This window comes from Callorhinchus milii, unplaced genomic scaffold (genome assembly GCF_018977255.1).
Source record: "Callorhinchus milii isolate IMCB2004 unplaced genomic scaffold, IMCB_Cmil_1.0 Scaffold10, whole genome shotgun sequence".
NCBI lineage: Eukaryota > Metazoa > Chordata > Chondrichthyes > Chimaeriformes > Callorhinchidae > Callorhinchus > Callorhinchus milii.
This window is the reverse complement of record NW_024704751.1, coordinates 750,537-774,990: the sequence shown is the minus strand read 5'-3', so window position 1 is coordinate 774,990 and position 24,454 is coordinate 750,537. Positions and strand designations below refer to the sequence as shown.

Below are 24,454 nucleotides of genomic sequence, written 5' to 3'. Positions count from 1 at the left end.
ATTGCTGGAAGACAATCATTGTATTCTCAATGAGGAAGGATTCGAGGCAAGTGTGGCTAAACTAACCTCCATTGCAACCAGCAGACAATCTGATGGCCTCAATAATGAGTACTGGAATATCACTGCAGCTCTAAGAGACTAAATACTTGAACACATTTTTTAATTCTCTTCCCTAGAACCCAATCCCCTCATCTAAAAACACTGGAGTTTTTACCCTGCTCCAGGAGTACTGTTCCATGGGTGCTACCCCACCCAAAGGACAACAACTCATGTGCCAACCTTGGCAACTTGTTTTGTCAGGTTATTTGGCTGCAGGAGGAGGGAAAGTATTAAACATAGGACCCAACCCTATCCTCATCCAGCTTTCACATCAGGGGGGTCCTCTTGGTAGCAAGGAGGGGAGGAAACCTTGACTGATTTCTGATATCCCGCCCCATACCCACTGGTTGCTGAGCTGCACTTGAGATCAGTGCAGTGGATGTGTGTCTGTGTGATGTACATGTAGTACTGCATTAGGGCAGTGCTTTAACCCCAGCAGCATGGCTGTTTAATGGACAGTTGTATCAGTGTAAATACCTTTTCCCCGAAGATCCTCTGGCAGATGCCGTTCTTGGCCAGTTTCTCCTTGACCTGGCGGGTGAGCTCTGCTGTGTCCACCTCCTGATACATGTAGATCTCGTATTGCTCAGGCGTGAGTGGGGGCACTGAGGGCTTGTGTGGCTTGGCGATGGGGATGAGGGGCGAGGAGGGCAGCGGGCTGCTCTGTGGGGTCACGCTACTGCTCGCCACCACTGTACCCAGGTCAGAGTACGGTGACTCTGCGTTTTGCCAGTCTTTCCAGTGATCAGCCGAGCCAGGCCCCTGCAGCTGATTTCGCTCGTGCCTGCTGGGGTTCCCGAACCGTTCCCTCCCACTGCTCACCTCCTCCATCCTGCCGTCTTCTGAGAAGAAGGAACTCCTCCTGTCGGGGCAGACTGTGTTCCACCATTGGTCCCTCCAGATACTGCCCCGTCCCAGCTCGTTTTTCACCTGTTTCAGCACATTGTGAGGGGTATCCCCTATGCCGTAAAGCTCCGAGGGGCAGGAGTCATGCGGTCCTTTTTTGAACCCGTGTGAGCTCTGTGCTGCAGAGTTACCAGAATCCAGCATGGAAGAAGAAGGTTTTTTCATGGCTATGACTGAGGAAGAAGAGAAAGGCGAGGAGGAAGATGCCGCCACTTTGGGTGAGTGGAGGTTCAGGTCGGCATGAGACACAGCTGTGGCTTTCAGCGTGGGCTCCAGAACGGACTTCTGAGCTTCCATCTCGCGCCGGGCCTGCTCGAGGATCGACCGGATGGCTTCATCCGAGCTGCCACTGCCAGACGTGCAGGGTGGCTGAGCAGAGTCAACTGTGATACACAAGACAGAGAAAGTCTCATTCCAAAGCCAATCAATAACCTTGAATGGGGAGTCAACTGGATTGAGAGTGGATAGGATAGCTCCAGGGAATGAGCTCCCACCAGCTTAGGTTTGATGGCCTCCTGCACTTTCATTGCCAGGATCCTGACTACAGCCAGGTTACAGCCTTAATATTAATATACTAAACTTTTAGAGGGAGGGGAGGGAAACGGGTATCAATATCGCAAATCTGGCCTTGCCCCCTCCCGCAGACTCCTAGTCTCACTCCCCGCCCCCACCCCCTCCCCTCCCGCCTGGGGCCCTGGTCTCACTGGATGATCTGGAGGAACTCACCTGTTTTTTGCACCTGTAGCTCCCTCTTGGCCTGCTCAAGGATAGATTTGATAGCTTCATCGGAGCCAGTCTCAGGGGTCCTGATCCTTGTGGTGATGTTGCCTAGAGACAAAGTATCTAAATTAGCCCGAGGAGAATTTTACTTTAGCACAAACTGCTCCAATCGCCAGATTAAAACCAGGTTCCTGACATTTCACAACTTCCTCCATTAACTAACTTGTAAAAGGTTTTTAAGGATCTCGATGGATTAATCTTTCCAAATTGTGAAACAGATCATGTAGCTCTCCACGTTTGCCTCAGTTTGACAGACACCCATGGCTCTGAGTGTACCTGGGAGAGAGAGGGAGAGATAGTCTCCAATTGCTGCTTTAATTCCACTGTGCGGCTAGAGAGTGGGAAATGCTCTAACCATGGGACAGGGATGGTGCTCAAACTCCCTCCTCCTCAACAAACTCTTATATGGAGCAGCAAGAAAACCAGGAGCAAAGTACGGACAAGACAATAATGGGGGGTGGGGGGGGGCGCTAATGTGGTTCTGTTTCACCTCCTATTCCATTCCTCCAACAAATTAATTATTGTAATTAATATGAGTTGGTCTCATTAATATGCTGGAAATGTCCCTAAATAGAATACAAGGTTAATTATTTAACAGAACATTAGTGAAAGAAGCCACAAATCAAGCAAATCAAAAATCACATGCAAAACGTGAAGCATACATCCAACCTACTGAATTATTACACGCACACGTGTACACATGTACCATCATGCACAAAAATGCATGTTCACGTACATATACAATTTATATTGACGTCTTGAAACAAGTCTGGTCCACTTTAAACTCAAACCTGAATAAGTTTTTGCATTTCTCAGGAACAGCAGCTCAGTCTAACTGAACAGCCAGGCAGGTGGCTTGATATCTAAGAGCACTCAAATATGTAAAATACTCCTCTAAACAACAGCATCAGAACAGCTGGTGCACAAATCACAGCATTGAAGTTGCAAACAAACCTTCCAACGTATGCACCAATACAGCGTAATATTACAATAGTGCAAATTCCCGATGTAACTGTTATACAGTACTGTGCAAACCAATCACCAACAATTTGCACTTATATAGTGTCATTCATATAGGTGAACGTATCAAACTGCTTCACAGAGAAACCAGCACTTTAGGGATAATTAATCCCTGAAATCTAGTCTCTGGATTCTCAGCAGATCTCAAAAACACAAGAACAAAGCTTGGATTACAACTGCAAGACTGAATGAATTTCAGCTGCATATTGATACTTTATGGTTCTATATAACATGGGATGAAGGTAATATGAAGGAAGAGGAGGCAATAAAAGTACTGTACACACAAATTCTGATCATGTTGTGCCTACATTTGCTTAAAGATAAATGGTGATGATATTCATGAGCAGTAATGGCAGCTACATTATGCGTCAGTGGCCAAAGTATCACAGGCCACTCGGCCAACACAAAGCGCCCCACGCAGTGTTATTTACAATGTTCTCTTGCTGAAGCATGGCCACTGTAGTCAGGATGCTAACGGCCCATTGAAATGTTCAAGACTTTGTTTGCAAATCAGTGCGATAGAACACTGGTCTTCCCACAAGTGTGGGTCCATGGTAAATCAGCAGGAGGACTGCGGAGAAAAGCCATCTCAGCTTCTTTATATCCCCTGAGGAGGAATCCATCAAGCAGCCCCGCTCAGAGCAGACACAACACGTTGCTGCTGTGATGGCCTGATACACTGTGACAGGCAGCCCTGAGACTTGTAGCCACCAACATCTGGTTGGGAGGCCTCTGAGGTAACCCCCAGCGACAGGCTCCAGCCCAAACCAAACATGCCAACCATCAGCAGTCACACACTTCCCAAACTTTCTGGCAAATCACAATTTGACAGGTTCCAGTTCCGAGGTCTGGGCTTGTTAGGAAGATACACAACTCTTCTAATTGATTTGAATTATCCTCAAGATTTCTTCTCTCTCTCTTTCTCCATTCTGTCAATGCAGCAACAGTTAACACTCCTCTTAACTTTCCTCCCTCAATCCCACCACATACACACTCTCCCTGCCTCCTCATAGTGCTCACATCAAAACTCCTGGTCTCCTCCTCAAACTAATTCTTTCTCAATCCAAGCACCATGCCCTGTGTCCCCCAACAACTCTTTGTAAAACAACCTGATCCTCCCACCTACTCTTTCCAATCTTGGAAGTGGCCCCCACTGAGGTCTTGGTCTTTCATCGAGCTGAAGTCTCTTCTCGTATGGATTCTGAGTTGAGATCTGATCGTTTCAAATTCAGTTCCTTAAGGTGCAAATCTGAACAGGTTTGGTTACTGTGATTCTGCTCATCACCCCAACCCCCCAATTGGTTGTCCTGACCCCAGATCCCAATCTGACCATCACACAGACAGTTTAGCTGGACCATTAGACAGATCAGGAATTTATTCTCTACCCAAGGACAGTAAGGCTGGCTGTAGTGCATCACTCCCATGAGATTAGTCAATAGATCAACAACAACAACAACAAGATTCCATTTATAGAGCGCCTTTCACATCGGGAGGACGTCCCAAGGCGCTGTACAGTTGGGTCAGGACCCGAGCAAGGGGGAAATGGTCAGGGGGAGGGGAGGGAAGGGAGGGAGCGAGGAGAGGGTAGAGAGTCGAGAGGGGAGCTGAAGGCACGGTCAAAGAGAAAGGTCTTGAGACCGGCCTTGAAGGAGGAAAGGGAGGAGGCAAGGCAAGGCAAGGATAGAGTTCCAGAGCCTAGGGGCTGAGAGGCTGAAGGGAAGATCAGGGACGAAACCTGGGACTATATTGATCTGTATAGCTCAACAGCGAGCTGCCTTCACCCACTCACCATCAGGTTAGTTGCAGACTTGTGGTTTATTTCCCCTATTCTCTGATGTCTCAAGAACAGTAACTAAGTGAAAGCCACAACAACTTGCATTTATATAGCGCCCTTCACACGGCGTGGCGTCCTGGAGGGCTTAGAAAACAGTGCTAGAAGGAGACGTCAGTCGGAACACATTTGACGCCCGCTTGCCCACTGAAGGTGCAATCACTGTAGTAGTTGCCACTGTGCATTATAGCTGACCAAAGTGTAGCTGAACTTACTGATGTGTTTAATGTGCAAATCTGCGCTGCACTGACTTAATAGACCTCAATATCAAAGAGATTTAGCATCAGATGTTGGAAAACAGAAAACATGTAGTTGGACAGATTTACACCAAGTAAGGATCGTAACAGGGTCCCATTAAACAGAATTACAATACTGCTAACAACAGTATATCTAAATTAAAAGTGTCAGAAATGAAAATTGAATGCAATGAGTCACATCAAATTATGTCAAATAAAAAAGGAAGGAGCAGGAAATCAATATTAGATTAACATAGTGGGCTCGTGTCACTTCAGCAGATGAGAGGGATAGAAATTTGTGCATCTCAAATGTCATATTACTCTCTATCATCTCTCTTTTATTTGGTTTCTGTGTCAAAGGATTGCCATCCACTGACAGGTTCAACAAACAAAGTCATTTCTCATAGGCTGAAGAGGAGGATCACATCTGTTGCTGTGATAAGAGGAGAATCATTTACTGAAACAAACCAAAGCCAATCAAGTTAGTCATTAGCAATGGTTGGAATTCAGTGCGGAGGCAAGGAGCTGCTTTTCATTCCTGCACCGAACTTTCATTCGCATCCAGACTTTGCCAGACTGGATATTGTGGGAGTTGCACTCAGCTTCTTGTGCTGGACTTTGTGCTAGAGATTGGCTGCTACACTTGTCAACATTCAAACAGCAGCATTCACTACATTTCAACGTACCGTTCTGGTAAATATGTTGAAATGTTTCCATATAAAAAGCACTACATTAATTCCCAGGCAGGGCAAAACGTTGGTCAAATTTCCTTACTCCATATTCCTCTGTTTACCCAGCAGTAAGTAGGAACCCTAAGTTGATAGTCGATTGGTGGATCACTTTTCTGGGGGTAATAATCCCTCAAAAAATGTGGTCACCCCATCCACGACTGTTTGTGGGACACTGCTGTGTGCAATTGGTTGCCGTGTTTCACCCACAAATACAGTCAATTCACTTTTCACTATATTCTGTGATGCTCTTTGAGACGTCTAGGAGACATGATAAGGCATTATACCAAATGCAAGGATTATTATTATATTCTGCTTTGAGACAGTATAATGCAAGGATAAGTATTATTTATCTTCATAGCACAAACGTATAAAAACATGCAATATTTTTGTCAGTTGTCAGTGAACATTTGTGAAAGCTGAATTGGCGAATGAGACCTCAGAGAAGCTTCAAGTCTTCTGAAGTTCCCCAATAATGATAGACAGCCACAACCCCTCAGCCATCACTAGGCTGTCACTTAGAGTTCAGCTGCCCAATAGATGCTTTCCAAAGCATTCTGAAACTATCTGTCCTCTGGAAACAATTTCAGGATGCTTCAGATCTATGGATTTAATAAAGCAGTGAATTTGATACAGTGTCCTATCACACTAATCGTAAAGCACTTCTTATAGTGACAGGCTGGCCCAGCATTGACCCACACACAACAGTAAGATGAAATCTTGAAGTAAGTGTGCGCGACCCACAAACAACAGTAAGCGCTCTGAGACGCTACCCTGTGTGGAGGTTGCTATATAAAGTGTAAGTTGAAATAATTTGAAATAAAAACAGAAGTTGCTGGTGAGGTGAAAGATGAGAGGTCATCGACCTGAAACGTTAACTTGCTTTCCTCTCTCCATAGATGCTGCCTGACCTGCTGCACGTTCCCAGCCACTTCTGCTTTTATTTCAGAATTCCAGAATCTGACGTATTTTGCCTTTTAGATGAAATAATTTGTTCGTTTTTAGTGAATTTGAGTTGAGGGATTAATACTGATCTACCCTCTCTGTTTCCCAAAGAGTGATCTGAACCTTCACCTTAAGCAGATAGAACCTCGGTTTAAAATTTCATCCTTAGGAATGCACCTCTGACAACCCAGTACTCTCTCAGTACAGGACTAGACTGTCAGCCTGGACTGTGAGCTCAAGTCTTGACCTGGAGCTTGAACCAGTACTAGCCTAACCCAGAGGCCACAATGTGACCAACTGAACCAGGCTTACACTCACTTTAAGATATTGATGGTGTTGTTGGGACAATATCTTAACAGACACTGGCGGGTGGGCCGGTAACCAGAGGACACCGATTTAAAATATTTGTTAACAGAAACCGAGGGGAGGTGAGGAGAAATTTTTTCACTCAGCGAGTTGTTGGGATCTGGAATGCATTGCCTGAAAGGCTGGTGGAAGCTGATTCGATAACAGCTTTTAAGAGAGTAGATAATTATTTGGGGAGGACAAGATGGAGGGCTATGGGGAGAGAGCGGGGGAGTGGGATTGATTTGGAAGCTCTTTTCAAAGAGCCGCCACAGACATAATGGGCCGAATGGCCTCCTTCTGTGCTGTATAATTCTATGATTCTATAAGGCATGCACACAAACAGCCACTGAGCAGTGCTGTTCAATAATTTCAGTTGCACACACGCACACACACAATGCTTCAGAAATGGTCTGATGTGAAACAAATGCAAGCCACGTGTAACGTAAGGTAACAGCAATCAGGCCTGCACCCAAACACAGCTATTCGGATAAACCCACGTGGGCAGTGCATGCAAACAACAGCTCGGCAAGTGTTATTTGGCAGTTTTGAAGCCAATTCCTTGGTTTTTAGACTTACATTCTGTATTTTCCAGCAGATTCCAGGCCAGGAGGAGCAGCACACCCTGTGACCCCGCTACATGTGGCACAGTGAACCCCGTCCCTATTGGCTGTAATTGACAGAAGTTCCCATGACCTACCTTCTGAACCATATCTTCGTTTCTTTACTTCCTGCAACATTCTTTGTATGTTCTGGCCTGGAACCTCTGTTGAAAAACAAGTTTGATAAGAATAAAAAACAAGGGGGAGTGTATATTTTTCCTTTACACTGACCTAGCATGCCATTTACTGCAGTTCATACAACAAGTACCATTGCTGGACCGGCTACAGTGGAACTACAGAACAGAGAAGTCGCAGCAACATTTGTAATGGCTTAAAACCATTTACAGAGTGCACCAAAGCACGTCAACCAACAATACAGTGCATCGCAATTTCCTGATGCAAATTCAGTCGATCAATTTCAGTCATATTTCTAACCAGAACAAAAGCTTTTAAAAAATAACTTGTTATAATTGTGTTAACTCATTTTCCAACCAATTATCTTGATTACAAAGCTTTATTATAATAGAGATGATGGAAAGTATGTGCTTTGTGTTACCAGAATTGACAAGTATCCCGTAGTATTGTACTGTGACCTCTCTACCCAGCCAGCTGCTGCCATTCCCCTCAAGTACTCTGGCCGTGAGGACATGAGAGGTGTTCCCACTCACAGCAACACAAGGTTGAGTTTATTTCCAGTCCAAAAATACCTTTTGTGTCAGAGTAATAAACAGTTGCATTTGATGCAGTGGCTTATCACAGTGAATTGCTTCCAGCAATAAGTTACTTAATCATAATAATAATCCTTGAATTTGATAAAGCGTCTTATCATGCCGTTGAGATGTCTCAAAGCGCTTCAGAGTATACTGTAAAGTGAATTGACTGTGTGTTTTGTGGGCAAAATGAATACTTTAAAGTGTAGTGATCATTATATGGACTGAGCTAACTCACGTTGGCAATGCCCCATATACAGCAAAGAGGTGACTGACCGATCAATCTAGTCTGGGTAACCTGGGGATGAGGGAGGAAACCAGGAGAACCTCTCCATCTTCTTCCAAATAGTAACACAGGATATTTAAACAGCCACCAGAACAGTGCTTCATAACAGTTACAACACGCAATTCCGCCCGCACAACACGCTCCGGCGCCCGCCCAACACGCTCGACCGCCCGCCCACCCAACACGCTCTGGTGGCCACCCAACACGCTCCACCGCCCGCCCGCCCAACACGCTCCGGCGCCCGCCCCCCCAGCAACACGCTCCGGCGCCCCCAACACGCTCCGGCGCCCGCCCCCAACACGCTCGGGCGCCCGCCCGCCCAACACGCTCTGGCGTCCGCTCACCCAACACACTCCGGCGCCCGTCCACCCAACATGCTCCGGCGTCCGCCCATCCAACACGCTCCGGCGTCCACCCAACACGCTCCAGCTTCCACTCACCCAATATGCTCCAGCGTCCGCCCAACACTCTCCGGTGCCCGCCCACCCAACACGCTCCGGCATCCGCCCACCCAACACGCTCCGGCGTCCGCCCACACAACACGCTCCGGGGCCCGCCCACCCAACATGCTCCGGCGCCCGCCCATCCAACACGCTCCGGCGTCCACCTAACACACTCCAGCTTCCACTCACCCAATATGCTCCAGCGTCCGCCCAACACTCTCCGGTGCCCGCCCACCAACACGCTCCGGCATCCGTCCACCGAACACGCTCCGGCGTCCGCCCAACACGCTCCGGGGCCCGCCCACCCAACATGCTCCGGTGCCCGCCCACCTAACACGCTCCAGCTTCCGTCCACCGAACACGCTCCGGCGTCCGCCCAACACACTCTGGCGTCTGCCCAACACGCTCCACTGCCCGCCCACCAACAAGCTCCGGCGCCCGACCCCCCCTCCAACACGCTCCGGCGCCCGGCACACCCCCCCCAACACGCTCCGGCGCCCGCCCACCCATCACGCTCCGGTGCCCGCCTGCCCATCACGCTCGGCGCCCGCTCATCCAACACGCTCCGGCGCCCGCCCACCCAACACGCTCCGGCGCCCACCCACCCAACACACTCCGGCGTCCGCCCACCCAACACGCTCTGGCGCCCACCCACCCAACACGCTCTGGCGCCCGCCCACCCAACACGCTCCGGCTTCCGCCCACCCAACACGCTCCGGCGTCCGCCCACCCAACACGCTCCGCCGCCTGCCCAACTGGTAACCCCACCTTCTCAACACGCAACCTGCCCAGTTGCTGGGAGGTAAATATGTTGGAATAGACCTCGCTGTGGAAGGGTGGGCGGGGGGGGGGGGGGGGGGGGCACCTCACTGCAAGTGAGGATCGTGCCAGCAGGTCAGCTACTCAGATTACAATGAAACTAGATTGTCATCGATAAGAGAATGAAACAGATTGGAGGAATACCATCAAAGAAACTTCCTCAGACTGAACATCACGCTATCTTGCTGAGATGAATGGCTTTTTTGTCCTCACAATCTGTCTGCAGCCCGAGGCAACTAGCTCATCCTAGATCAATAAACTGATTATTTGAAATATGATCTGATGCTGTGGCACTGTGTGTGATGGACCAGCAACTCTACCAGACTGCACCACAGCTGTCAATACACAACTTGGAGCTTCCTTCCTCCTACCAGGCAGGGCGAAACCTTGGCCACTCACCAGAGCTTTGGCCTGGATTGCTGTGCGCAATTGGCAACAAGGAAAATTACACCAGAGTTGGTGCAACTCTCTCATGTGTGTCAACACCACACTGGTGAGTTCTCCACGTACTGCTCCTCCCTGCACAGCAGCTTCAATACAATTAAGTGCACGAGTGCAGAAGAGATGCCTCAAAGCCTCCCCGAGGTTTGAATCGATATGTGTAAAGCCCATGTGTGGAGAAGGTGCTGCACCTAAACTCGCCACATCTACACCACACCCTCATCATCCACATCTCCCTCCCTCCCCCCCCCCTTTAATCCTACACCATTGTGGCACATCACACTACTTCTTCAAACAGTCAGTTCGATTGAGCTGCAGTTTCTTTACTCTGCAGATAATTTGATCCAGCGACATCCTGCACACAGCGTTGAGATTACAGGAAAGCAATTCCTGGGGTTAGCAGTAAGCAAAAGGACACGAGTCAAACTTTGGAGTGAAGCAGAAAATGACTGGACAGATATTGTGTAAGAAACACACTTTGCAACCTAATCTAAACCTGTGCTGAGATCGGGTTCAGTGACTCTGCAGTTTCCAAGTGCTGCATCGGCAAAATAATAATAATCCTTGCATTTGATGTAGCGTCTTACCATGTCTTCGAGACGTCTCAAAGCCCTGTATATACTATAAAGAATAGTGACTGTGTATTTAGTGGGCGAAACACGGCAGCCAATTGCGCACAGATAACTGTGACAGAGAGGAATGGCTCCGAAATCAACTGCGGAAACCCGGCTCGAAGCCCCGCTCTCCGTCACCAGCAGAGATCAGAACGTCTGACACAAGAGAGTGCCGGAAGCGGGGGAGAGGCATGGGAAAACCCGAGGCGTATCAGCATGTCTCTGGCCATTTACGAGCACAATCAAATGCCTCAATGGTTAGTAATGGGGAGACGCGGCTTGGGAGAGTAATATCACAGATGTGTGTTTGACGACATGACAGGCTAGGCTAAAGCACAGAACGATGGTAAAACCAAACCCAACTGAGGACAAGCTGTGGCAGATCCACAGCTGCAGTACCTGACTCGTGCCACTGTGTGCCGCTTCACTGATGGGCACTTTCCATATTAAACACAACATCCGCAACAGCCCTGTGACTCGCACAGGATGGAGAGCAGACCTGAATAGTGGGTCTTCACGTGAGCCCTGACCCCAGAGAGGATGAGGTGCAGAAGCTGTGGCCGCTGTCTGTACATATAAAGCGGTCATCACAGAGCAAGTCTTTTGACGTTTTTGACAAAATGTAAAAGAATAATTTACACCTGATCACAAGAGAATAACCACGAGAGCTTTGCAGATGATGAACTCTGAGATCTCATCCTTTCAGATGCACATCTTCTTCCCATTATAGCAGCAAATGGTTTCTGAGTGTCCTGGTCTCAACCATCCTTCCTAGAAATCTGTTCCAACTGTCAATTCCCAGTTAGTGTAAAGAAATATTTCCAAGTGTCTGCCCTTAACTTGCCTTTCACCCTCCTGTCTACTGCCTTGGCGTGTCTGACAATGGATCAGAAGTTTGTGTCTGGTCTAAACATCTGGTGTACCCAAGTGGGACAGGGCAATGGGTAAAGCCATCAATAGTCTTTGTGGCTCGGTACACCACCAGGTAAGTCGTTTTCCTTCTGAAGCAGAAATAGAAGCCAGGACATTGGATTAATTTAAGAAACAGCTTGATGCTGTAATGGGGTAGGATCCGGAGTCTGAAAAGACAAGGTCCCCCTTATCTCTCTTGTGATCAGTTCCCGTGGGAGAGGTACAGTGAGTGACAGGCTTGAGCTATTGAGAATACATTATCAGTTATTGACAAGAAGCCACTGACAACAAATCAGACAACAGGGCAATCACCCCACCTCCCCACAAACAATCAACCAGTCCACAGAAACTGGTGCTGAATCTCTGGTGGCCCAAGGTACCAACCAGCAACCAGTGGGCACTTCTGACCAGATTACACCAGCACTGCCACACTTTACCTGGAATCTTACCCCCTCCCCCTGGGAATGGACACAAGAGCTGCATTGCTCTCCAGAAGGGACGCTATACTGGAAGTCACTGACATTCCTGTTGTAAGGAGGTGTAAGTTAGCACATGATGGAGTACAACTCTCCAATACCCCATCCCAGTCACCACACAACCTCTTGAGTCACATAGTGACATAGTCAGCATCCCAGCTGAACACAGTTCCTCTCCTCCCCATGCTCACACACACACACTCCTCTCAGCATGGTTTGTTACACAGTAAATAAGGAACCGTAGCCCTCGTTTCGTATCCTCACTCCAGCCCCCAGGGGGCACCAGGCCAATTTAGTGCTGCCACCTCAAGGGAAAAAATAACTGAACCAACAGAGCTTTGAATCGACACTCACCAAATTGAGCACAGATTAGGGGCTGAACCTTGGTTCAGTTCAGAACATGTGTGATATCAAGAAGCAGATTATAATGGGTTACAAAATATTAACTAATGTGAGTCTTTCTCCACTCCCCCCTCGCCGTACCCTCCCTCCCACCCTCTCTCCCTACCCCTCTGTCCTATATGTTAGCTCTCCTTCAGGTTTCACTTTTTTCTTAAAGTACGCAGAGAGGGAAATATTTGAGCAATGCCCATTTTCACTAGAATTCTACAGAGTCAACAGAGGTCACCTGACAAAATATCATCTCCTTACCAGTTCTAGTAGGAAGGACTCACCTCTTTGCCTGCCTTGGATGCTGCGCAACGCCAATATGTTCTGCTCTTCGGAGAGGAACTGCTTCATCTTATGAAAGGGCTCTTTCCCTCGAACAGTCAGCTTATTCCACGGTTTGGGCCGGGCCAGTATTTCGCTCACAGAGCCTTGCGACAGCCCCAGTACATAATGTCCAAATATCCGCTGACCAATGTTATGCTTGATGAGCTGTTCCTTGACCTGCCGTGCAATCTCCGCTGTGTCCAGTTCCTCACCCTCAGATATGCTGCCAGCGCTCTCAGACTGGCTGGGGGAGGGGATCATTCCGTTGAGGTCTGAGTTCTGCTGGATGGGGCTGGGAGACGATATGGAGTTTGTGCTGTAGGGACCTGTTGGAAAAAGCATGGTTGTGCTTCCCGCATCCTGCATTGCCTTGGAGTAGAAGGACTGCATTAGCTGCCGCTGAAGAAGAGAATTTAGTGCAAATTTCCCCGCAGAAGCCAGGGGGAACGGGGAGCTGGTCAATGATGTGTTGAAAAAGTCTTGACCTAAAACGGTCGGTGAGAATTGGTGCGTACCATTAGCACTGGAAGCCTGCTCATTCGCGTTACGCAGCAACTTAGAGGGAGGGGAGGATGGTGAGGTCGAAGGGCGCAGACTCTCAAGTCGGTCTTTCCCATTTCTCCCGGCTGACCCTACAAGAAAGGTCAAACACAATGCATTATGGGGGAGTGAAGAGTAAAACCTTGAAGAGAAAAAGAGTAAACTTTAGCCCAAACAACGCAGGGTTAGGAAGGGCTTTCGTGCCGACCTTACTTGGTCAAATTTGAATGTGCCAAAATAGCCCCCAAACGGCAGGAGTCATGCATTTCATGTTTGTACCTTTCTTGTATACGACAGCCTGGAGAATCCCTGCCCACAGCCAACGGTTACATTGTGCGAGTACCACAGTCAGGTTATGTGTTATTTTAGCACATAAAAACCCTACCCAGCGAGATAATTGCACCAAATACAAATGACATTAATTACACTTAATTAAATACTGTAATCGCCATTATATACTCAGACACAATCCAATGAGAAAAACACAGCTTATATACCAAATGCATCCTAGTAACATTCAGGAAAAAAAACACTGTCTCAAAAGGTCTAAAGCTTCTTCCTATTACCCAGTCTGTACAAAACACACAGAAATCTTACTGCCATGCACGGGAGCTGGCTTTGATCTGCAGCCCGGCTCCTCACACTCCCCAAATACAGCGACAGTAGTCACAAACACAAAGACCTACCGCTAAGGTCACTGTTGGTGATGCGCAGCGTTGCATTTTCAGATTGCAGCGATCGGTTCTTCTCCAGCAGAAGTACCTCCAGGGTCTTGGATGTGTCCTGATAAGGCAAAAGTAATGTAGTCAGATTTACTTAGCATTAAACGTGTGATATTTCAGAACTCATTGCTCTTAAATCAAGGGTTCATTAGGAATCAAAATTAACGGCAGACATGTAGCCCAAGGCAACATCTTTCAATGCACAAGTCCTTTAAAGGAGCAGCATCTCATTAAAATTGTCTGGCAAACATTCCCCTTTCATTTGTTTAAAAATACTCTACAAACTGTATTGTGTGTGATATCTTTATTATTCTCCCCCTCCCTCAAAAAAAGTTGTGTGAGGAGAAGGAGGTTGCTTTGTGGAATAAATGACATACAAATTTCATACAAAGTTTATAACCCCCCCCCCCCCACAGAATTTCTACCAAAATTCTCTTCTGAAAATGTGTTCATTGTTCAGCATTATAAATAGTCAGGACACAGATACACATTGTACCTAGTGCTTTCTGTTTCACTGCTCAACTAAATTAATCTGTAATCCAACAGTTCCATTCTTGAGGCTGTTTTATGTAAAATCTCTCTTTATGTCCATTCAAGCCTCCTTTCCTTGGGTTACAGCTGAGTTTGAGTAGGTGAAGAGATTTACTAACAACAATCCTTGCATTTTGGGACGTCCTCCTGACGTGAAAGGCGCTCTATAAATGGAATCTTGTTGTTGTTGTTGTTGTTAATATAGCGCACTATCTAGAAATCTTAAAGTGCTTCACAGTATATACTGTAAAGTGAATTGACTATATTTTGTGGGCGAAACCCGGCACCCAATTGCGCACAACAGTGTCCCACAAACAGTCGTGGATTGAGTGACCAAATTCTTATTGTTTTTTTCTTGAGGGACTATTATTATTGTTTTTTTGTTGTTGGGAGGATTTATTTGAAAATGATACAAGTGAAACGCATTTACACTGAAAGATTCCAGTGTAGATTAACCCGAACAGGGTCACCATGTGTCATATTAACACAGTAACAGTATGCGAGGGACAAAACACTGTGCACTATACTGTGCATTAATATGGAGCATTTACCAATTCATTATTCATTTTGTTCTTCAATCATCATCCGATCTTTGTGGAATATGACACTTAGAATCGTGTGACTTTCTTCTGAAATAAGATGTTCCTCAAAATGTCTAAAATATTTGTATTCCTGGTGCCCACCTCGCTGCTATAAACCCCAAACCCAAAACATCAATCCTGAGCAAATTAGTAGGATTGGATCCCATTATTACTCCATCAGAGGTGTGTGAGGTACGAGAGACATTACTGCCACATTGACCTGCCTCACTCCTTCTCCGCCGATGAAATCCTTTTCAAAATATAATGAATAGCACATTATGTTCTGCGATTAAGACGGCGGCAGACGCTGAGGCGTTTAGTTCCAGACGTACAAGATAAAAAAAGACTTTCATCCTTTTAGGTGCAAAAGATCAATCCACAAAAGTACAACATGTAAAGAAAAGGTGGTTACACTTCAACACGGATTCCCATTAGCATTTAAAAGGATAATATTCAACTTGTGTGGGATTTATAATTCCCTCCTGTCATTCTGATTTAGTACTTAACTGAAATACTCCAAAGTACAAGATGAACTGATCAGTTTTTTTTACACATTCTGTAAATTCTTATGAATACTAGTGAAAGGTACAAAGCGAACGCCAGTGACAAGCCGGAGGCACCAGACTGCTGTCGCCAGGTCACACTCTGCTTCGCTTTCACATGACGCTGGCGTAAAGGGATTGGTCCCCTCTCTTCCAAACCTCGCAAATATACACACGCTGTGCAACCAACAGTAACCCACTCCATCGCCGTAATGTCAAATGTGATTCCTTAGACCCAAACCCCATCTCACACAGCAGAGCGTTATAACAAATGGCAGCCTGTTCTAAACAGATTGAACAGGAGTTGTTTGTGATTTTAAAGTATTATTCAACAATTATTAAGCAATTCTTCAAAACGTTTGCAAGTAAAAATAGAGGAAAATAAACATAGATCAAGTGCGAATGCCCAATGAAGAGCGTCACTCCTTCAGGATAGTTTTGTAAGTGTCATGTTTGCAAAAGATCAAGTCTTCAAACCACATCACTGGAGTCCAGTTTGCTGTATCTGGAAATATTGGATGCTGCAGGGCTCTGACCCTGATCAATGTCAGGAACACCTTTAGCCACAACCAGACACACACTGTGTGTGTGCGTGCGAGTGTGTGTGTGAGCAAGTGTGTGTGTTTGTGGGGGAGGGGGGGTGGGAGACATGCAAGATTCCATATTCCTGAATCTCTGAAATTGCGATCCCATTCTAGTCCTTTAAATGCAGTAGTTTATGGCTCTGAAAAGCACAACACTGGGTTGGCGGGGGAGAGGGAGAGGGTGATGAACATGCCTGAGGTGCTTTACTCCATATATAAATCTATTGTTTACAAAGCAGAACACAGTCCAGGTGTATATTTACAATTTTTAACCCATTAGGAACCTTCCCAGAGTGCATGCTGACCTGACCGTGTAACTAAACTTTTAGACCTCGCGCTTTACAACCTGAAAAAGCCAGAGCTTCTGCTGGAGTTTCAGAGCTGCACTGGCTCGATCTGTATTGACAGATGCAGATCATTTGCAGTTTACTCATGGGAAGCTCTTTGGGATAATTGGGGAACTTATATACTGAACAAAGTTGTAACAGAACTCAACATACCTGTGATCCAGATCCTTCTGAAGGTACAAATTCCATGGACTTTAGGATACTGTAGAGGGAAAGAACAGCATTTAAATACTGCACTATGTCCTTGTACTGACGCAAGCAATCACAGGCTGGGCAGATCCACCTAAAACATTCACCCACAGCACTGAGAGCAGCACAACACTGCTCACTCTCAATACACAGAAGAAATAATTAAACTGGTAACATCATCACTGGGCAATGCCATATCCAAAGAGTTTGAATTCACCAACAAACATAACTATCTGGGCTGCAAAGTAGTGTTAAAAGTCAACCAGGTTGTTGCGTATGCTATTCCATAAGGGTTTTTAGAGGGCAAATATAAAGGTTAATAAGAATGTAACATTTTAAGCTGTCAAAAGCTTTCAAAGCCCCTGTGCTGATTGTGAAGCCTACAATCCTTTAGGGGTTATTCATGTCAGATCAGTTACTACTGTGAACTGCCTGGATCCACGCTGAATTCTTTGTTAAAGTAAAAATGTGCCTTAACTGGGTATTCTAATCAGAACATTGCTGTGACAAACACTATCTACATCCAGCAAGGAATGGAACAAGCGATCTTCAGGCTACCTTAATATCAGACTGTAATCTGCAACAAATAGCATGGGAACGGGCACAGTAACTGAAAGGCCAGGAGTAGGCAGGACAAGCTAGAAAGGAGGCGTGAGTCGCTACCGGCCACATCTGTTCCAACAAACATCTTAATTTAAAAGAAAAAAAATCAAGCAACAAATTTTCCATATCCTGCAGAGAATTGATAGTTAAAAGCACAAGTTCCTAAAATTGTTTGGGAACTTTATGTCTTGTATTAATAATAATAAATTAATAAAAATAAACAAAAAGTAGCTCATCTGAACCTACAAAAATGGCAAATGCAATGCAACACCCCACCCAGCGCTGTATTGTAGTGTCAGCTTAGACAATGTGATTCCAAGTGCTGACGTAGATCTTCAACCCACAATCTTCTGACTCGGAGGTAAGGGCGCTACCACTGAGCCAGGCTGACACACGTGTGGAAATTAACAGTCGAAACACTGGCGAAGCTGCAAGCCTGTCAATCGGAATATTGAAGCAAAGAAGTCCATTTTTCGTGCCAAATATTGTAGAGTTTGATGAGTAGGAATGGCTCAACAGGCAGCTGATAATCTACCCTATTTCAGTATCGGAGTACCCACACACTGCTGCACTCCTCTCCACACTCTCCTCTCAGTACCAGGTGGCGATGGCTTATGCTTTTCAACAGCAAAATGGCAGCTTGGACCCAAAGTTTGTCAGCAAGAAATCTTCAGAGCTTCACTTTAGTGAAGAGCAAGTTCAATTTGGAAAATCTTCCCCGCTCCATGGATAGTTTAAACAACATATCAAGCATGAAATCACAGGTTAGGCATTTTCTAATGTTCTCCCAGGTCAGTCTCGTATGATTGAACAAACACAAGTGCTATATTTGTCCTTCCCTGCAGACCCTCGGTAATCCTGTCTTCATCCAATTAACACAAAAGATCTAAATGCAATGTGAGTGTTATTCTGCCATCTACATCAGCAGCACAATGGGCAGATAGGCACACCTGTATTTGCCCCAGGTCTACCTCACCCACAACCTCTGCGATGTAGTTTGAATTTACCAGATTTTAGAATACCTCTTATATTGCATTTCAAACCTGAGATGCCTCACTCACACCTTATTCAAAGTAAATCATCGACTCTACACCTTGACTCAAGATTTGCTCTAAAATTAGACAAATTTTCACAGATATTTAAAATCTGCCCAAAATAAGGAAACCTTTCTCCATATCACAAGCTGAACAGTGTCGCTTTAAGGAGTGAAGAATGCGATGGATTTGTTCGAAACTCGTTCTGAAGGGTACGGAGAGAGAAATTGAAAAGAAAGGAATTGAAGTGTTTGCTTTTTAGCTGAGATTGTGGAGTGTAGGGATACTCACTTAAGCATGAGATAGAAAAAAAGTTAATTTCCAAAACTTTTGATAATTATCCTCAATTCAAATAGTTAATGTTTATTGCAAACAATTATTAATATCTAAAACTAATGAAATGATCCCGTGCTCTCATCATCAGCAGCCTGACCTCTGGTCTGACTGTCATACTCCATCCCTACTTTTTGCGTTGATCTCATTGGCCCTGAAATGTTTGCATTGTTCCCGTCCCAAAATAAGCTTCAATTCTGGCACAAGATCAAACTCTCCATCATATAAGTCAATCAGAGGAGAGGTGAGCAGGCAGCTCTGACCCCATGCACTCTCTGAAAAGAATGAGTCCCATTAAACACCTCATTTGCCCTAGAAATAAATACAAAAAGTGACAAACAATGTTTGAAATATAAACATATAATTACAAATTGACTGCCAGTGTAACCCAGCGCAGTACTAGGCGAGAGCTCACTCACCTCTCCATCTGGCTCCTGCTCGCAAGGACAACGTTCTGGGAGGACACGGTGGCTCAGTAAGTTTGGGTGTCAAAGGAAGGCTGTGCCTCCTGCAGCACCTGGCCTGGACATCCCAACTAGAGCGACTGGGGCAGGGCTGGGGCTTGATTTTATAATAAAAAGTGCTCGCTATTTAAATGATAAAACATCCAGCTATTCATAATTTATCTTAATTAACATAAGTTATTAATGTAATTTGAGAGCACACAATGACAGTTTAATGGATTTGAGCGCTTGAAAATATTTTAGCTTTGTAAAGCTGTAAGTAAAAGAAAACTAGGCTTTCTCACAAGCGGGACGGAATTTAATTAAGCAACGAGCGGAGAGCTTGCTGCAAGACTGAAGCACAGCACAAGAGATGGGTGGGGAGAAAGGGGGAAGACAGAGAGAGAAGGGAGAGAGATGAGCAGCAAAAGGTGGGCAAGGAAGAGGGATACAAACTAAACAGCTCCACAAAAAATTGCAGATTCTTTTCTGGTGTATAATACCAGAGTTTTCCGATCTGATTTTACAGTGACGATTTTTTTTCTCACAAACTCTAGAGTGGCCACTAGCACGCACGCTGTGATCACAATCAAATGTTGCTATAGTTTTGTGGGGATAAATCTTGAAACAAACATTTCGAACATGTATTTTGCTCTAGCTGTATTTTGTGGCTGGATAATAAAGGGTTCTGTGAGAGGAGGTTTCCTGTTAGAATGTAACACCTTCTTTGAAGATGGCAGGACAGGTAGATAAAGCTTTTAAAAAAGCATATGGGATACTAAGCTCTATAAATAGGGGCATAGAATACATAAGTCTGGAAGTTTTATGCTAAACATTTATAAAACACTGGTTAGGCCTCAGTACTGTGTTCAGTTCCTGGCCCCACACTTTAGGAAGGATGCCAAGGCATTGGAGAGGATGCAAAGTAGATTTACCAGGATGGTACCAGCAATGAGGGACTTCAGTTATCAGGAGAGGCAGAGAAGCTCGGATTATTCTCCTTGGAGCAGAGAAGGTTAAGAGGAGACTTAAGAGAGGCGTTCAAACGTTTTCAAAATTATGAGGGGATTGGATAGGGTGAACAAGGAGAAACTAGTCCCACTGGCGGGTGGGTTGGTAACCTGAGGACATCGATTTAAAATAGTTGTTAAAAGAAACAGACGGGAGGTGAGGAGAAATTTTTTCACTCAGCGAGTTGTTTGGATCTGGAATGCATTGCCTGAAAGGCTGGTGGAAGCCTTTTAAGAGAGAAATAGATAATTATTTGGGGAGGACGAGTTTGCAGGGCTATGGGGAGAGAGTGGGGAAGCGGGATTGATTTGGAAGCTCTTTTCAAAGAGCTGGCACAGACACGATGGGCCGAATGGCCTCCTTCTGTGGTGTATAACTCTATGATTCTATGTACACAGGAATATAAGCCCATTGGGTTCCCGAAGCAAAAACAAAGCCTCCCACCACGCTGCAATTAACATCAACTGAGAAACACACCAGGTTTCAGGCCAACTGTTCCATACTGGCATGTACTGGGTTCACCGCAGTCTCAGACAAAAGTACTGGATAACATTCGGTCGCACAGCACTCCTGGTCAGTCTCCACGTAGAGAGCTTCCCATATGAACAAGAAGCGGAGACACCGACAAAAACAGAATGTTTTCACCAATGTGGGAATTTAAATATTTGCTGAGAGGTAAGCCAGCAGCCACAACACTGCAGCTCTGGCTTCCTGACGAGTATCCTCGAGTTCAATCCCAGGCTCCACTGACATTCACATCCAGGGCTCCCCCTGAGCAAGAGTTCTCAAGTCTTGTCCAAGTGAACTGTGGGAGATTAGAGTGGAAGCTGGGGGGTGCTTACTGTGGCTCTCATTTACATCTCCTGGCAGATCTTCAAAGGGACAGAACTAATGGTGTTCATGGAGATGTTTGTGCAATAGGGTCACCCCATCAACATGGCTAAGAACCAACTCCAGAAATTAGGGTTGGGGGTGGGGGGGGAAGAGGAAATAGTACCATTGTTTTCCAGGAAGCCAGCAGGTGAGGACTAAATCCTACTGTTATCTGCACACACCAAAATCACACCCACCTCAGCTCTTTCTTCACCTCTTCATAGTCAGACTGTCCTTTCAGCTTTTCTTCAAGTTGCTGAAAAAGACAAGTGAGGAGATGCAGAATGATTGACACCTGAAAAGATTCAGCAAACCAACTGCACACAGAGTGGCATTCAGTGGCCACACAGCAATCCCCGGCCTAAACTCACTGACGTTCTTTCAACTCAAAACTGTAACCCTGGTCCATGCAAAAGAAACATACATTTCTCATCTAAACATGAGAGGTGCTCAGGGGCTGAGCAGAGCCTCGGGTGGGGCGGGTGGAGCCCAGGACAGGGCAGGGCCCAGGGTGGGGTGGGGTGAGCGGAGCTCAGGGCAGTGGATTGGGGTCACTCACCTTCAGCGTACTGTTCTTTACACTGAGCTGCTGCTCGAGCTGTGAGACTTGACCTGCTGAGCTCTCGCGGAGTTTGGTCAGGTTTGCCTGTAGCCGCTGCACATCCTCCACGAGCTGCACAATCTCACGGTCTTTAGCCGCCAGCTCAACCTCCAGGCTGGACCGTGTCAGCACCTCGATGGCCTGCTCCTGGTCAGGACACCAAAGAACATGCATTGGTATTGTACCATACAAAGCCAAGGCCAATATTTCTTTCATCCACAAACTGCTACAATCATTTCTAATTAAACTAGTTAACAGGTTTAACATATCAAATGATGTCAGCCCCTGGGTTACAGATGTGACCTTGAATATGCGAGCCAACTCCAGCAATGAGGAATAGTAACACACTTGGTATTCACACTAACTCTGCCCAGGAAGTGCTTCCCCCACACTGTCCTTCCTTTTAAATAATGCACTGGTTTTACAGAGCCTCAATAGCAGGACTGCTAATGGGAGTATTACATAGCCTGGGAAAGCACCTTTGAAATGTACATCATGTGTAACTAGTGGTTAAGTAATGATCTGTATTAAAATTATATTTACAACAAAATGATGAATTTGATAACTGTGTGAAATCCGGAATTGGGATAATTCAGGTCCATCTGTATCTGAAGGCAAACCAACGAGACATCATTCTGACCTGCTCCTTTAAATGGGAATGAGTAGTTTTACTGCTTTAAAAATCATTTTAAAACCTTGAGTAGCATTTCATCATTAAGTTGGCAAAGCTCTCAGCCTCTTCATGGTACCTCAGCTCCGTAAAGCAGACAGGCTGTGGGAGGGTAACTTTTGATTGCTATTCAGAGACCATTTGATCAGAAACCTAGCGGCAGCCTCAGCCCATCACTGAGCTCCATTTCAAGTTGCAGGTCAGTGAAACCCAAGAACGGGGTCAGGGAGATGCAAGAGGTACAAGGTCACAAGATGTAAACAAGACATGTACAATCACAGCCATGTTTTGGACCATGAATGCGACATTTATGAAGCTTGTTTAAAATCCGCTTTTTTAAGGTTATTTGGATGACGTCTACAGATAGAGGGCAGTCACTTTAGTACAGTTCAGACACGCACTCAATATTGATGGTATAATCTCGTCATTGTGCATTGGTACAAAAGCTCCATTACAGGTGACCTGTTCAATTATCTGACTGTTGTCAAACTGGAGCAACGGGAAGCCCTGAGGATCCTGGGGAACGCAGTCAGGGCAGTGCATTGGATTCTCAGAAAAATGAAAACAAGGAATTAGAATCCAGGAGTTGAGTATTAAAGTGATCAATTCCATCACCTTGTCTCTCTCCCCTCCCCCTTTCACCGGCTCTTTTCTAGATCAATAATTGAACCTTGAACGCAACAGAAAGGCTTGTAAGTCCTGCAAACCACTACCCTCTACCTCCGCTTGACTGGCTTCGGCCTCCTGCCTGTCCCTTGTGCCCTTCGTTGCACCATTGGTGGCCGCACTTTCAGCCACTAAGCCCCAAATTTCTGGAAAACTCTTCCTCTATCCGTCCACCTTGCCCCTTCCTTCCCCATCTTCAGATCATGTCTGAAGATTTTCTTCTTCGACCGTGTCTATGGTCACCTCCCCCCGGCTTGGCATCATGCTTCGCCACTGTCAAGCGCCCTGGGACGCTATCCTGTGTGAGGGGCGCTGTATATATATATATATGTTAAATAAACATGCAAGTTGCTTTAAATCATTATTTTGGTTTGATAATTTTTGGTTATTTTTTCATCTGGTTAGAGCACCAACTTCCCCAAGTGGGGTTGCATGTCACATGCTTTGGCTGAATTTAAATGTACAAAATTGAGCTGAAATTGATGAGTGGATTGTTGGAAAGTGGATACGACAGTTCTGAAGTGGAAAATGTGTTGTAAGTCAGCCCTGGATGTGACTGATGGTGCGTAGTGCAGTGCCTTACCACATCAGGTGCCTTCTGTATCTGAGTGGCCAGCTGGAGGGATTTGTTAGCTGAGGAAAGCTGCTCCCGTAAGGCCTCGGCCTCTCTCTGAGACACCTCTGCCCTCTGAGGAAAAGGAAGGAAAACAAAATGCGCTAGTTCAACAGCTGACAAATTATACAGCTCCATTAATCAATTTCTGCGTCACTGACTAGAACAGATTTTCCTTAACAGTCAAGCTAATAAAGTAAAGAGAAAATACTGAAAGTGATGGATATTCATTTTAAACAGTTACAAGAAGGAAATAATTGAGTGATTATGACAGTAATTTTACGCTAGGAGCAAGGAATCCCTGCTGATATTAATGTCGCAGCTCAGTGAGTTTTTCAGACAGAATGAAAACAAGTGGAACAAGGTTCTTTTATTCAATTTATTTTTCCACAGATGAGACCAAAGGGGATTTTTTTGGCACAGAAAGGAAGGGTTGGGGGGCCGGGGGAGAGAGAGAGAGGGGGAGCGAGGGGGAGGGAAGAGGAAAGGAGAGGGTACAGTGATAGAAAGAGCAGCCAAATACCCAGTGAAAGGCTTCTAAAAGATTGGTTACCTGATTGGCTCGTTCCACATCTGTCATGATTATTTCAATTTCATCGGCTCTGTAAGATTCAATAGGATGGGGTGTGAGTGCAAACCCTTCACTCGCTCACAATTTGCCCAG

The 24,454-nt window shown here is 45.8% G+C and overlaps 1 protein-coding gene across 2 annotated transcripts in view; it reads right to left on the bottom strand.

Moving 5' to 3' along the window:
• LOC103188456 (protein CASP) overlaps positions 1 to 24,454 on the bottom strand; it is a 174,105-nt gene that overhangs the window by 47,482 nt on the left and 102,169 nt on the right. The window contains exons 9-18 of one of the 2 annotated variants that reach the window (XM_042338435.1): positions 24,344 to 24,392; positions 23,761 to 23,865; positions 21,800 to 21,988; positions 21,438 to 21,496; positions 16,908 to 16,956; positions 14,134 to 14,230; positions 12,868 to 13,539; positions 7,591 to 7,656; positions 1,732 to 1,833; positions 577 to 1,388 (exon numbers count right to left, since the gene is read on the bottom strand). In XM_042338435.1, the coding sequence (XP_042194369.1) occupies positions 577 to 1,388; positions 1,732 to 1,833; positions 7,591 to 7,656; positions 12,868 to 13,539; positions 14,134 to 14,230; positions 16,908 to 16,956; positions 21,438 to 21,496; positions 21,800 to 21,988; positions 23,761 to 23,865; positions 24,344 to 24,392 (2,200 nt within the window). The remainder of the gene's footprint in view (positions 1 to 576; positions 1,389 to 1,731; positions 1,834 to 7,590; positions 7,657 to 12,867; positions 13,540 to 14,133; positions 14,231 to 16,907; positions 16,957 to 21,437; positions 21,497 to 21,799; positions 21,989 to 23,760; positions 23,866 to 24,343; positions 24,393 to 24,454) is intronic. The other variant, XM_042338434.1, reaches the window with a different exon arrangement.